General features: G+C 53.3%; 1 protein-coding gene across 1 annotated transcript; it reads left to right on the plus strand.

Moving 5' to 3' along the window:
* The first annotated feature begins 603 nt into the window (after window positions 1-603).
* TOB2 (transducer of ERBB2, 2) lies at window positions 604-6,447 on the plus strand. The gene has a single exon (XM_046646311.1). The coding sequence runs from the start codon at window positions 2,621-2,623 to the stop codon at window positions 3,656-3,658; it is 1,038 nt and encodes a 345-aa protein (XP_046502267.1). The 5' UTR covers window positions 604-2,620; the 3' UTR covers window positions 3,659-6,447.
* Window positions 6,448-15,304: the final 8,857 nt, after the last annotated feature.

Raw genomic sequence — 15,304 nt, forward strand, 5'->3', positions numbered from 1 at the left:
AGTTCTGGTGGCTAGCTTTGCATCTGATGACAAACCCAATCCTCATAAACAGAAAGCCCTTTATTTTTACCATTCTTCTTAGTTCTCTTTAAACCCCAAAGGGCTGTGGACTTGATCTGTGGTGACCATGAATAGACATTTGAAGAAACCTGGAGATCAAGTCTGTGTTGGGGGCTGGGATCGAGGGGAGACGAGGGTCTCCTGAATCCTGAGCGTCCCTGTGGAGAGTTTGGGAGAGGCCATGCTCCTGGCACCTCTGTTGACTCCCCACATGACCCTGTCTGTCTGCTCAGACCTGAAATGAAGGTGGGACTAGACCTAGCCACTGTCATATGATACTCCAGGCTCATTCTAGGGAATCACTGCTAACTTTCTTCACAAATTTTTTTTTTTTTTTGAGGAAGGTTAGCCCTGAGCTAACATCTGCCACCAATCCTCCTCTTTTTGCTGAGGAAGACTGGCCCTGAGCTAACATCCATGCCCACGTTCCTCCACTTTATGTGTGGGACGCCTACCACAGCATGGCTTGCCAAGTGGTGCCGTATCCGCACCAGGGATCCAAACTGGCGAACCCCAGGCCGCTGAAGCGGAACGTGCAAACTTAACCGCTGCACCACCAGGCTGGTCTCTCTTCACAGTTTTTTAATCTCCTCTGTGTTAAACATCTCTAGTGGACCACTATAGCCCTTACAGACCTCTGTTCTTGAGGGGCCCTGTGGTCCTGGGGGCTAGGTTTAGATTGACCCAGTGCGTCTTCTCTGATACTCACCCCAGAGATCTCTGCCTAAGGATTCAGTACAGAAATGTCCCAAGGAGCTACAGCCTCAGGCTTGAGAATTACAGGGAAGTGAGTTGAGGCAGGTTCAGAAAACTCAAGATCCTGAAGCCTAGAACTGGTACCTGGATACTCTATGCTGGACCCAGGGATTTTAATCAAAATCCAGCCCCAGGTCTTTTCACGGGACAAAAGATGCCCTTGACCGATCATGGATCAGTCTTGTCCCTGTGCTGAGCTTGGCAGCACGGTCTCGCCCAGAAGTCTTGCTAGGAACATGTTCGGGCCCTGCCTGCCCTCAAAGGTGGCCCTTTTCAGCTCCGTTCTCCCACAGCAGGAGGCTAGGAGCTGCCATTTTGGAGAAAGTGAGGAGATTAGGATCACTGGCTCTCAGGACCTCACAGATCATCTTCCTGAGACACGAGGTGGCCCAGACCTTGGGAATAAACCTTTTTGACCTTTGTGGGATCTGGCTGTGAGAGAGTCCCAAAATAACAATCTGAGTGTTTATCTTGGACTGTCTTCTCTCCAGGGATCTCCAAACACTTGAGAAATCTGATCTGGTGCCAAGGACAGGTGGTCAGACAGTCCCTGGGAGACTGAGTGATGATGGGTCCCCAGCTGGAGGCTGCAGGGTGATGGAAAATTTCTTCTCTCTGCCCCCCTCATCATCTACCCTCTAGCCAGAAACTACAGAGATTCTCTCAGGTCCCACCAGTGCCGCTCTTAACGTTTTGTTTTATAGGGCCCTGCTTCCGTGGAGCAGCCCCCGGTCAGCAGTTCTGTTGACCCACGCCTCTGGTTGTGACAGGTCTTGACTTGTTCCTGGAGATCATGCTCTTGTCTCCATTCTTGCAGGCTTTCTGGATGGCAGTGCACACCTTGGTTACACTGTGGAGTTTTTAAATCGGTTCTGTAAACCCAGAGTGAGCCAGAGAGCATACACACCCAGGGAGCCCGGGGTGACAGATTGGATGTGACTAGAATCCAAGCCCTCTGTGAAAAGTTGGCAGTGCCCCTTCCTGTTCGGTGACCTGTATCCCTTTCCATTTAAGGAGGAAAACTTTATTAAACTTATTTCTCCAAACACTTGAGAAATCTGATCTGGTGCCAAGAACAGGTGGTCAGACCTGTCCTTGAGAAAGATTTTAAATTTGTCTCTCGGCCTGTGACAGTTTGGGAGCATGACTTCACCAAGTTACTGCAAGGACAAGTGAGTGAGAGCCTTCCCTTCTCTGGCTGAAGTAGGGGCTCAATTTTTTTTGGTGTCAGTCGTATACAATGACCTGAATTCTCTAAGTAGTAGAAACCACAGCGCCCCTATTTCTTTAGAAATACTTAAAAAATAATAGCTGCCTTTATCAAGTCCTACTAAATACCAGGTACAGTGTGAAGTAGTTTATATCTTTGAACTAAGTTATTCTTCATGGTTGCCTCATGTTAACTGATGAAACCAAGGTTCAGAAAAAAAGTGACTTGCCCACAGTCACACAATTAAGCTAGTCACTGGTAGAACAGACCTTGGGTCTGTGTGATCCAGAGTTGGTGCCTTTTTGTCTGTCCTTCGCCATTGATCCCCCTGGCTTTCTGCATATCTACTCATGCCATGGGCATGAGTCTACAAAAGCTGAGTACGGCTGTTGAGGACAGGACATTGTGGCCATCACTCATTCACAGGGTCTCCAGGAGTTGGAGCTGACTTGACAGCACGTAACAAAAAACTGATGATGCCCTTTCTCATTTCCCAGAGCCATCTAGAGCCCAAGGCTGCCCACCTTCCATCTCCTGCCACTGCCCTTGGCTTGTGCACGTGCCCTGCTCTGATTCTCTGCCTAGGAAAGGACCATGCAGCTGGAGATCAAGGTGGCCCTGAACTTCATCATCTCCTACTTGTACAACAAGCTGCCCCGGCGCCGGGCAGACCTGTTTGGGGAGGAGCTAGAACGCCTCTTGAAAAAGAAATATGAAGGCCATTGGTACCCTGACAAGCCACTGAAGGGCTCTGGCTTCCGCTGTGTCCATATTGGGGAGATAGTGGACCCTGTGGTGGAGCTGGCCGCCAAGCGGAGTGGCCTGGCAGTAGAGGATGTGCGGGCCAATGTGCCTGAGGAGCTGAGTGTCTGGATTGACCCTTTTGAGGTGTCCTACCAGATTGGTGAGAAGGGGGCTGTCAAAGTCCTGTACCTGGATGACAGTGAGGGCTGTGTTGCCCCAGAGCTGGACAAGGAGATCAAGAGCAGCTTCAACCCCGATGCCCAGGTATTTGTGCCCATCGGCAGCCAGGACAGCTCCCTGTCCAACTCCCCATCGCCATCCTTTGGCCAGTCACCCAGCCCCACGTTCATCCCCCGCTCTGCCCAGCCCATCACCTTTACCACTGCCTCCTTCGCTGCCACTAAGTTTGGCTCCACCAAGATGAAGAAGGGTGGTGGGGCAGCGAGTGGTGGGGGTGTGGCCGGCAGCGGGTCAGGTGGCCAACAGCCCTCCCAGCAGCAGCCGCGCATGGCCCGCTCTCCCACCAACAGCCTGCTGAAGCACAAGAGCCTCTCTTTGTCTGTGCATTCACTGAACTTCATCACGGCCAGCCCCGCCCCTCAATCCCAGCTCTCGCCCAACGCCAAGGAATTTGTGTACAACGGCGCTGGCTCTCCCAGCCTCTTCTTCGATGGGGCTGATGGCCAGGGCAGTGGCACCCCAGCCCCCTTTGGGGGCAGTGGGGCTGGCACCTGCAACAGCAGCAGCTTTGACGTGGCCCAGGTGTTCGGAGGTGGCACCAACAGCCTCTTCCTGGAGAAGACGCCCTTTGTGGAAGGCCTCAGCTACAACCTGAACACCATGCAATATCCCAGCCAGCCGTTCCAGCCTGTGGTGCTGGCCAACTGACCACCCACCTGCCTGCGGGGCCAGGAGCACCCAAGACCACAGAAAAGAGAAAGGAAAGGAAAGGCCAAAAAAAGAGGAAAAGAAAAATATACAAAAAGATGTCCAATCTTCTCACTCTCACTTCTAGAAAAAAGATCCAGCCCAGGCATGGAAGGGGAGGGGCTCCCGAAGCACCCGATCGTGTTTAACTCAACCCCCCTGCTGTTTTCCTGCCTGCCTCTGATTTATTTGGTTGGTTTGGGTTTTATATTTCTTTTTTTTTTTTTTACATGTAGTTTTCTATATAACATATTTAATTAGTGGCTTCCTGTGCTAAGAATGGTCCAGATGTGAATTGCTGCTCCCTGCTCCCTCCCTCCCTCCTTTACACGCCTGGTTTAGGATTGGTGTGTCCAAGCTCACAGGGAAGGAAGAGCCGCAGCTGGGGCCTGGCCCTCCCCAGAACAGGGAGAGGCTGCCCTGTGTCACTGCCTCCGTCACCCAGCTATCCTCTCACTCAAAGCCATCCAACCTCAGCAGGCCTTCTTGGGCCCTGCCACCCAAATAGGTCTGACCCCAGCCTCCACTCCCTCTCAGGCCTGGGCCACAGGGAGCTGCCGGCTGGCTGCTTGACACCCTCCCCCTAGAGCTGAAGTCTCTGACTCCAGGGAGGTTAGCACTCTGTCTAGTGGAATTCCTTTCATCTCTGTCCTATGGCTCCACGCCACCATCCCCAACTGGCCCAGCCTATCATCATGGCCCTGGAGACCCAGCCGTTGACATGTGGCCTCTCTCACACGGCCTCTTCTTCCCTGGGCCTGAGGTGGTGGGTGGGGAGGTGGGACAAGTGTGGGTCGGGGTGTGTGCCTGCGCATGTGCGTGGTTTGCCGTCCTGTTTTAAAGGATTCCAAACCATGTGGAACTTCCCCTCTGGGTGTGATTCTGGGTTGAGCAAGTGCTTACTCATGTTTGAGGTTGGGGAACGGGCCAGGGACGGCGTGTCAGTCCTCTTGTAGGGTGGTTCACGTGGTGGGGTGAGACTGCGGCTGAGCCTAAGACACTCCCAGGGGAAAGCACTGCAGAAGGAACTGGTTTCAGACTGCGGAGGGATCTGCACTTTTGTTTGTTTTTGACCAAAAAAAGGTTAGTGTGAGGGGCTGAGGGAATAGCAAGCCTCTGATGCCTAAGAAGCCCCTGAACTCAGACTCTCCTGTTGTGTGACCTTAGCCCGGGATGGGAGCTGCTCACCTGAGCACCCTGGGGGGCGGGAGTTAGTCGGTGCCTGAAGTGGGCAGTCCTGAGCCTTGAGTTGAGACTTTTTGGTCTTTTGGTGTAGACATTGTTTTAGTACATTTCTGCCCTTGCCTGCTTGAGAACTTCTTGGTACCTCTTGCCATCCCCTCACTGCCCGACCCAACCCCACTGGGCCCAGGAGTGGTCTCCTGAGCAGGCTGGGCTGAACAGGCGCTTGGCCGTTGCAGGTGGTGTGTTTGGCTTACAGAAGAGCACTCGCTCTCGCCTCTGCCGGGAGAGAAGTTGTTTCTCTGACCCAACCCTAGTGGGCCAGCTTCCATGCCGTGATGCTTTGGCAAATGGGGTGCATGGCATCAGGGCCCCCCCCACCATCAGAAAGTACCAAAGTCCTTGGCACCCTACCCCACCCTCTCCGGCAATCCTCAAGTGGGCAACTGCTATGGCAGTGGGTCCAGCCCAGACAGACACTGCCAGCCTCCTCCCTGCAGTGGGCACCAGCTCTACCTCCCCTAGCCAGGCAATACCCTGGCTCCTCAGCCCAGCACCATCTGTCCCCCTACACTTCTCAGGGGCCAGCCCAGGCTGGGCCACCCTCTCCCTAGCCCTCAGCTCCCACACAGGTCACGTGCCCAGGCAGATGGCTGCTCTCTGGGAAAGGTTGGATGCTGCCTTATGTCCCTCCCAGCCCCCTCCTCCCACACTCGCGCACACAGGTACCGCCACACCTGGTTGGCTTGTTTCTCACCACACAGGGAGAGGGGGACTAGCCCCTAGTATCTTTTGAAATACGAAGAAAAATGTGTGTTCAGGAGCATGACTCCAGCGCTGGGCTCTTAGGCCCGGTTCAGTCTGTCTCGTCTCAAATCTAGGCATTTTTGCTTCAATTTTATTTTTTTTAAGGAAACAAAAACAAAAATCTGCACTAATTTACCTGGTTTCGTAGGAAAACTTTTTTTTTATTTTTTACATTTTTTGGTGTCCGTTTGTATTGAATAATTTGCTACATTTGTAAAATGTAAGAGGTATATATAATATATGTATATTTCTAACGTAAAAAACGTAATTTTTTTCTTTTCAAGATTTTTTCTTAAAAAGAGGACAGAAAGATATTTTTTCAGGAAAAACAAACTTTAAAATAAAAAAAGAGGAGACTAAAACCTATTTCTCCCCTTTCCCCATCCTCTCTCTATCTACCCCTTTCCCAGGAACAAATCAAAAGGTGGATTGTCTTGTAAAGAATGTAAGCTTTTAGTCCAGAATGATGATTTTTCTCAATGCAGTGAGCTATAGATTCTCTGGTTTGACCCCTAGGGACGGGAAGGGGGGCATTGAGGCAATGTGGAGAGGAGCTTGGGGGGGCAGGGTAAGGAACTTGTTTTCTTTAGTGAAGGAGGAATACAATCAAGCGTTTTGTATTCAGAATGTTGTGCAATATTTTGGAATGGGACATTGGTGTGTTAGAGGTTTAGTTTAAAAACAAAAGGATTGATCAAATCTGTACAGTTTATATTGTTCCAGATTTTTTTAAGTTTGTATTAAAAGCATGATATATAATAGCCTTCTGCTTGCTCCCAGCTTGTTTTATTTCTGGGACCCCTTTAAGATGGAGAGAGTGGGAGTGACCTGTTGGCTTCGGGAAACAATTGGTCATCCTGACCTGCCCCCGGGATGGGCATAAGCCTCCCCGGCCCCTTTTACCTCCTATGCCATCAACACAGAACACCTGGAAGTGCCCGCTCCTACAGGCCTTTCACACTGGAAACAGGTTCCGCAAGGTTGGGAACTGCCCCAGCTCCCTCTGCCAGAGGTGAGGAGCCAGGCCTGGAAGCAGAGCCTGGACAACAGGATACTTCTTTGTGGCTTTTTTAAGAATGGCGTATTCCATAATTACTTCCACTGAAATATTTTGAAAAATGATCTGCATCAATACTATAAAATCATTAAGGTGAGGCCGAGGGAGGGATCAGCCTCCACCCTGTTCCAGGTCTAGAATTTGCCCTTCCCAGACCGCTAGACTCTTAGAACTACCCCCAACAGGCTTTGTCCACACAGCTGGCGCTTGGATTCCCGGCCCTTCTCTGGGCTGAGCAATTCCAGAGCAGAGCTGTGTTAGGGACAAGAGAGCCTGCCTGAGCCATGGGCTGGAGAGGGGTCGCCATCCGCCTCCGCCTTCCTCTCCCAGGTCAGCCCCACAGGGTCCTGGGTTAAGAGGGCAACCTGTTGAATCTTTTATTTCGCCCTTGCAGAGACCGGGTGCTGGAGGTATTGTCTCCACAGCACAATTGAGAAACAGGCTCCAAGTTAGATGACCTGCTAAATTCACAAAACTAGTTGATGGGAAAGCTGAGATTTTTGGCCCATGTGCGACTTTTTCTTGTGAAAAGCTGTAGTAACTGCCATGGGAGAGTGACACTGGAGGCGGGGATGGGAGGCTGACCTTGCCCCCTCCCGGCTGGTGCAGGGGACAAGTAGCTTTTCTGGGGCATCAGTAGGATGAGGGTCTCCTCAGGCCCCTCACTCCCCGAACAGGTCAGCACCGATCCCTCCCCTCACAAGTGTGTGGACTGGGTCTAGGGGCTCTCAGGCCAAACATCCAGCCTCCACACACGGTCCCAGAAGCCCTTGATATCCACCCTGCCATGGGCTGCTCCCCCCATGGAGCCTGTCCAGCAGAGGGAGGGCCAGGCCCTGGCCTGCCAAACATAAGGTCACTCCCAGGGGTCTTGCTCTCCTCTGTCCTAACAGGGAGACGCCCAGCCTGTCCCTGTGTCCCTGTATACAGGCTGCCCGCCCACCTGTGGGCCCCAGGGCCCCTTGCACACTCATTCCTATTCATGTTCCTATAAAGGAAGCACCCAGCACAGGTCCTGCCACAGAAGGTGACCACAGTCACTTGTTCCCACTCCCTGTGCATGTGCCAGAGAGCAGAAAGGCCCAGGGAGGCCAGCTCAGGTGCTGGGACCACCATCCCGGCCAGCCCAGATTTGAACAAACCTCCAAATTCTCCAAGACATAGGCATAGAAATGACTTGTGCCTCCATTTAGTCGCAACGTTCACTGGCTCTGAAGCAGTGGAGGGGGACACCTGGGTAAAGGGCTGCCCAAGGTCCCTGCTCTGCAGCAGAGGAAGAAAGAACATTCTGGTACACAAGAGAGTTCCTCGGAAAAAAGCCACATGTATTCACTTGACAAACCCTCTATCCATAAGCACCCACTGTGTGCCCCGGGAGCACAGGTGGGACAGCAGTTACAGGACAGTTACAGTCCAGGGGGACTGAGAGCCCAGGGATCGATCAGGAGGCGAAGAAAGAGTACAAGTTGGCCAGGAAGGAGAGGAACAAGGCCAAGGCCCCTCCCAGGGACCTGCAGGGAGGGTGCCTGGCGAAGAGTCTGGACTCTGCTCCCTCAGACAATGCAGATTCCCACCCCTGCCGCTCCCTAGCTCAGTGACCTCAAGTAAACCCCTCCACTTACTCTGGCACCTCAGTTCCCTCACCTCTAAAATGGGGATATTAATTGTACTTACTTGTGAAAACTAAATGAAATAATGGGAGGAAAATGCTGAGCACAGTGGCCGGCCCAGAGTAAACAACAAGTATCATTTTCATCATCAGGGCCATTATTGTCCATCCTCAAATACCACCAGCCAACCCAGTCCAGGATGCTTCCTTACGTCAGCAAATAGGCCGAAACCCAACCCCGCCAGCAGCAGGACGAGGCTGGGGCGGAAGAAGAAATTCCATTCTCAGAGCAGAGACTAGGCTGGCCCCAACTCTGTCCTCTGCCAAGGTGGGTGGCTGCTTGTCCCCAGCAAGACAGCGTCCTGTAAAGTAGGCTGATCACCACTCCTCCTCTCCAGGGGCCCAGCCTCCAGCCTCAGGATGGGAGAGGGCCCTTGATGTGTGTCCCAAATCCTCCTGGGAGTTTCTCCCTGGAGAGCAGACTGGGAGGTGAGGTCACAGCAGCAGGAGAACCCTGTTCCCTTGTCATTGCCTGCCTGAGTCAGCACCTGTCTGCAGGCCAAGGGGATGCCACTGTCTGGTCCCCACCACTGCCACCTCCCCCTGAGTGAGTCAGGGGGTGGAGGGGCACACTCTCACCCACCCTCCTCCTCTCTCTGGGCCTGGCAGGTTCGGCCAAGGCCTGCCTGGGCAGGGCCTGAGGACCGGCCAGGCAGTCTCCAAGCCCCTGGGCAAGAGGAACCTGCTGATCCACTGGTTTGTAATTCAGGGAATGTTACTGCCAGCAAGAGATGTGGGCTCTCAGTCCTCACACCTGCCAGCTCTCTGTACCTCGAACACCTTTCTCCCCTCTTGCTATCTGTCCTATTTGTACAACAAGGAACAGTTGGGCTGGTCCCCAGGCCAGCACCTCTTCCAGCCCCCCTGGCTCCCAAGCCCTGGTGAGGGCCCTGGAGGACCCTGTGCTGTGACACCTTTCCCAGGGAGGGAAAGAAAGAAGGATGGGCTGAGCCCTGGGCAGGACCACACAGCTACACATGGCTGAGACCCACCCCCCCCCCAGCATGAAGACCTGATCAAAAGGCTGCTGGGCTGTGGCAGGGCTGGGTAACTCTAGGCAGGAGACATCTGGGTCCTTCCACTAGCTCTGCCCTGATTTACTAGACTCAACATCCAATATTCACCATTCAACACAGAGCCCCCATGAGGGCTGGACGCGGTTCCAGGTGTGAGGAAAATAAGGGCGACGAGCAGATGAAACCCCTGCTCTCCTGAAGACGATGTTGTATTAACCACAAACAAATAAGTGAGAAAACATCAGATGTCAAGGATGTGCTGTCAAGACAATTGCAACCAATGATGGCAGCTAGTGACCAAGTGACCCCTTTAGGTTGACCAGTCAGGGCAAGGAGGCCTTCCCAAGGAGGGGACTTTCAACCCGGGACCTGAATTATAAGAGAATTAGCAGAGACAGCAGCAGGGAGGTCACCCACTTCCCAGGGCAAGACAGGGACAAGCATGGTATGCTGAAGGAATGAAGAGGCCAGCAGTAAACAAGAGGCAAGCAGCACAAGACAAACTCAAAGAAGTCCCCAGGGCCACATCATGGGCTCCATAGCCCACACAGGGAGTTGGGATTTTTTTTTTTTTTTTTTGAGGAAGACTAGCCCTGAGCTAACTGCTGCCAATCCTCCTCTTTTTGCCGAGGAAGACTGGCCCTGAGCTCACACCCGTGCCCATCTTCCTTCACTTTATATGTGGGACGCCTACCACAGCATGGTGTACCAACCAATGCCACATCCACACCTGGGATCCGAAATGGCGAACCCCGGGCCACTGAAGCGGAACGTGCAAACTTAACCACCGCGCCGCCGGGCCGGTCCCGGGAGTTGGGATTTTATCTTTAAAAATGTGAGGCTCAGGGCCGGCCCCGTGGCCGAGTGGTTGGGTTCGTGTGCTCTGCTTTGGTGGCCCAGGGTATCACTGGTTCGTATCCTGGGCGCGGACCTAGCACCGCTCATCAAGCCACGCTGAGGCAGCGTCCCACATGCCACAACTAGAAGGACCTACAACTAGAATATACAGCTATGTACTGGGGCGCTTTGGGGAGAAGAAGGAAAAATAAAATCTTTGAAAAAAAAAAGTGAGGGCTGGCACCATGGCCTAGTGGTTAAGTTCAGTGCACTCCACTTCAGTGGCCTGGGTTTGGTTCCCAGACATGGACCTACACCACTCTGCGGTAGCCATGCTGTGGCAGCGTCCCACGTATAAAATAGAGGAAGATTGGCACAGATGTCAGCTCAGAGCCAATCTTCCTCAAGCAAAAAGAGGAAGATTGGCAAAGGATGTTACCTCAGGGCAACTCTTCCTCAGGAGAAAAAAAAAATGTGAGAGTTAAGTCTCTCACCCCCAGGTTGCCTCATCTGTGGCTAGGGGCAGAGAGAGTGAGAGAGTTTTCTCTCAATCAGCAAACCTTCCCAGAGCCCCTCCTTTGTGCCAGGCCCTGACTGGGCCCTGGGAAAGGGCCTGCGGGAGGACAAGGGGTAGTTCTAGTGGTGGAAGAGTCGGGTAGAAGACAGACCCAGGTCATGATGACTTCAACACCCTGACCAGGTCCACGGCAGAAGGAAGCCCAGGAACAACAGTGCCCAGAGAAGGCAGGCTCTTCAAAGGGTTGATAGAAGCTAGCGTGTGAGGAGGTACGGCACAGCACGCATGCCAAGTGCTTCAGGGCGGGCTAGTAAGACGACACCCGGACTCAGCATTGAGGGGCTCTGGGGGTTCAACAGGGAGAGGGGGAGATGAACAAGACTCAGGAGCAGAGAGGTGAGGGGTGAAGCCCAGGGCACAGCAAGTGTAGATGATGCCTTCACGAAGCTACAGAGATGTCCAGAAGGCAGAAGTGTAAAACTGAAACTATAACAGCTCTAGAAGACAAGAGAGGAGAAAAATCTTTGTGATCTTCAGTTAGACAAAGATTTCTTAGGGGCCGGCCCAGTGACACAGCGGTTGAATGTGCACGTTCCGCTTTGGCAGCTCGGGGGTTCACCGGTTCAGATCCACCACTCAGAAGGCCATGCTGTGGCAGGCGTCCCACATATAAAGTAGAGGAAGATGGGCATGGATGTTAGCTCAGGGCCAGTCTTCCTCAGCAAAAAGAGGAGGATTGGCAGCAGATGTTAGCTCAGGACTAATCTAGGCCCAGGGTTTTGCCAGTTTGGATCCTGGGCACGAACCTAGCACTGCTCATCAAGCCATGCTGAGGCGGTGTCCCACATGGCACAACTAGAAGGACCTGCAACTAGAATCTACAACTATGTACCCACAACTAAAAATACACAACTATGTACTGGGGGGCTTTGGGGAGAAAAAGGAAAAATAAAATCTTTAAAAAAAAAAGTTTTGGGGCTGGCCCCGTGGCCAAGTGGTTAAGTTCGCGCGCTCTGCTGCAGGCGGCCCAGTGTTTCGTTGGTTCGAATCCTGGGCGCGGACATGGCACTGCTCATCAAACCACGCTGAGGCAGCATCCCACATGCCACAACTAGAAGGACCCACAACGAAGAATATACAACTATGTACCAGGGGGCTTTGGGGAGAAAAAGGAAAAAAATAAAATCTTTAAAAAAAAAAAAAGTGTTTATAAAAAAAAAAGACTGGCCATCAGAAGTGTTAACAAAGATGTGGAGAAATTAGTAACTTTCATACACTGCTGGTGGGAATGTAAAATGGTGCAACCGCTTTGGAAAATAATTTTGGAAGCTTCTTTAAAAATTAAACACACCAGGCCAGCCCGGTGGCACAGTGGTTAAGTGCGCACGTTCCGCTTCGGCGGCCCAGGGTTCACTGGTTCGGATCCCAGGTGCGGACATGGCACCGCTTGGCAAGCCATGCTGTGGCAGGCGTCCCACATATAAAATAGAGAAAGACGGGCACGGATGTGAGCTCAGGGCCAGTCTTCCTCAGCAAAAAGAGGAGGATTGGCAGCAGATGTTAGCTCAGGGCTGATCTTCCTGAAAAAAAGTTAAACGTGGGGGAGTGGCCCCGTGGCCGAGTGGTTAAGTTCACGCACTCCACTTCAGCGGCCCAGGGTTTCGTCAGTTTGGATCCTGGGCACAGACATGGCACCACTCATCAGGCCATGCTGAGGCAGCATTCCACATGCCACAACTAGAAGGACCCACAACTAAAATATACACAACTAGGTACCAGGGGATTTGGGGATAAAAAGGAAAAATAAAATAAAATCTTTAAAAAAAAAAGTTAAACACACCTACTATGTGATCCAGCCATTGCATTCCTAAGTATTTACCCATAAGAAAAGGAAATAAATGTCCATACAAAGACTTGTATGCCAATGTTCACAGCAGCTTTATCTGTTAGCCCCAAACAAGAAGGAGCCCAGAGGCATCTGATGGACTGAAAGGCACAGACAATATTCAATTGTCCGTTCCACAAATATGCATTGACCTCCTACTATGTGCGAGACCCTGTTCTTGGCACTGGAGATGCAGCAGGGACAAGACAAAGTCCCTGCCCTCACCAGCCTCACGTTCTAGTGCGCAAGATTAACAATAAACCCGATAAACAAACAAGAAAAGCCATGCAGAGAAAAGTCCTCAGGGAAACAGGACACACCTCATGACGGGAACACTGCGTGGAGGGAGCTCTCCTCTATGTGGGCGGGCAGCTGAGGGAAGGCGTCTCTGAGCAGGCGGCAGTTAAACTAAGACCAGAGGAGGCCCTCCCGTCTCTGGTGTGCCCCTGCCCCTCTGAGACGGCCCCTCCCAGCTGTTGTCAGCCCCCTTCCTGCTCTACACGGTTGATCCATTTCGCTGTGTGGCTTTGCATGATTCCCAGCCTCTCTCTGCAGCTCAGCTTTCTCAGCCATACAGTGGGGAGACAGGTTGTGCCCAGCTCACAGTCAGTTCTCTGCCCATGAGGGCCTCTCACCTTGGCGCAGCTGGATTTGGGGACAGGCAGAGGAAATACACCAAGGGCAGGTAGGAAAACAGGCTTGTCAGGAGCCCAGCTGGCTTCTCCTGAGAGATAGCCTAGGGAGCCTGTCCCTCGGGACCTGGGGTAGTCTTCTGGAGAGAGGGCATGGGCGGAGCAGGGGGCACCCCTCTTAAGCGGGGCTCACAGTGAGGAGGGAGCAGCTGAAGCACTGTCCTGGCCTCTGAGAGGGCCGCTCTGGCCTCCTGCTTGTGCCAGGGCCAGGCCAGGTTGGCCTGATGCCCGGAGGGGCAGGGCGGGAGGTCAGTGGCCACAGGCAGGGGGGCCTGCTTGGCCCTCTCTCTGGACACAATGTCCTGGACTGCTCCACAGCTTGGCTGGCAGACAGGGAACAGTGGCTGGCAGAGGGTTAGGGCAGCTGGCCGACTGCGGGGGGAGCAGCCCAGCCTGAGCAAAGGGCTTGTCTTCCAACCTGTCCTGCCACCTTGGGCAAGGAGAGTATCAGCTTGCCTGGGAGGGAGGCAGGGGCCTGGTGCCCTGCAGGGACCTCATCAATCCCTCCCGACCCTGTGCCTTAGTTTCCCCATACCACCACCAACTGCCAGCACTTGAGCTAAGTTCCACAAGAGCATGGAACCCTGCAAATGCTGGCCCTGCCCCTTCCTGCTGTGACTTTAGGCAGGTCACAACCTCTCTGAAACTCAGATCTTCACCTGAAATATGGTATCTACTTCTTTGGACTTGAAGGCATGGGGAGCTTTTAGGACAGTGGCCCTCAGGAGGCCGTGCTTGATGGAGTAGAGTGCTATAATTACATAGTAATAAGCAACAATAACACCGTTCTTGTACTGAGGGCCTCCTCTGTGTCTGTGCCAGGAGCCTCACCTACCTGGCCCGAATGCCCGCAGCAACCTGGAAGGCGGGTTTATCACCCTCATTTTATAGATGAGAAAACTGAGCTCCCAAGAAACAAAGTGACGCAGCTGATATTAGGGGGCGAGTAGCTCCCCCTCTGGGAACCCACCCTCCCAGTAAGCAAAAGGGTAATTAAGCGCCTGATGGCTGGACCCTGGGGTTCCCTGAGGCCGAGCTGAACCAGAGAGGGGCCAGGGGCAGCAGCTGAGCCCGGAGACCTCGCTCGCCTCCCACAGGACACTCCTGGCAGAGTCCACACTGGGTCCAGATATACAGGGCGGGGGGCAGGGATAGCAGGGATGCATTCATTCATTCAGCAACTACTGCCTGAGGGAAGTATAGTTCGGTGCTGCTGCACACGGCCTCTGGAGCCAAACTGCTAGACTCTGGACTCGGACGCTGTTACTTTCCAGGTGTGTGGCCTGGAGGGAGGGTGACTCTTAGTTGTCCCATTGAAAGTGCTGCGTCCCAGGAAACCCCTGGGTCCCAGGCAAACCAGAACAGCCGGTCACCGTACCTGGAGGAGTTACTGTACCCCTTGGTTTCCTCAACTGTAAAAGGACACCACTTCTCACCTCAAATTGCTGTCGGAAGGTAAAATGAGCACAGAGCCCTGGCTCACCATCCAGGCCTGAGAAGTAGGAGCAGGGACAGTGGCATTTCACGTCTTCCTGGCAGAGGCAGAGCAGAAGGGGAGGGAGAGAGGGAGGCGTGATTATCCCCATTTTACAGATGAAAGACTGAGGCTCCTACAGTGTCTGAGCACAGAAAAGGCCTGGGCAGATACCTTCCTCATCCCAGTCTGCTCTTAGGAGGTGCTCGAAACAGGCATTGGGTGGGCTACCTCAGGGAGTGAATGCATGGGGTGCACTGCAGGGGACCCCCAGGTGTTCCAAGGAGTCTTGTGCAGAGGGCAGTTGGGCAAGGCCCCCTGTGCCCCTCAGTACCAGCCCCACCTGCTGCTGACGGCCAGGCCACAGGGCAGGCCTGGACCACATGCTCCCCGGCAAAGGCCAAGGTCCACAGGGAGCCAACTAGCCCAGCAGGGCACCGCCTACCAGCCCAGGGTGAGGCCCTAGGAGGG

Source organism: Equus quagga, chromosome 19, assembly GCF_021613505.1.
Source record: "Equus quagga isolate Etosha38 chromosome 19, UCLA_HA_Equagga_1.0, whole genome shotgun sequence".
Classification (NCBI taxonomy): domain Eukaryota; kingdom Metazoa; phylum Chordata; class Mammalia; order Perissodactyla; family Equidae; genus Equus; species Equus quagga.

What these genes read in the sequence shown, in the direction of transcription:
- TOB2 (XM_046646311.1), top strand. Translation starts at nt 2,621, where the DNA reads ATGCAGCTGGAGATCAAGGTGGCCCTGAACTTCATCATCTCCTACTTG.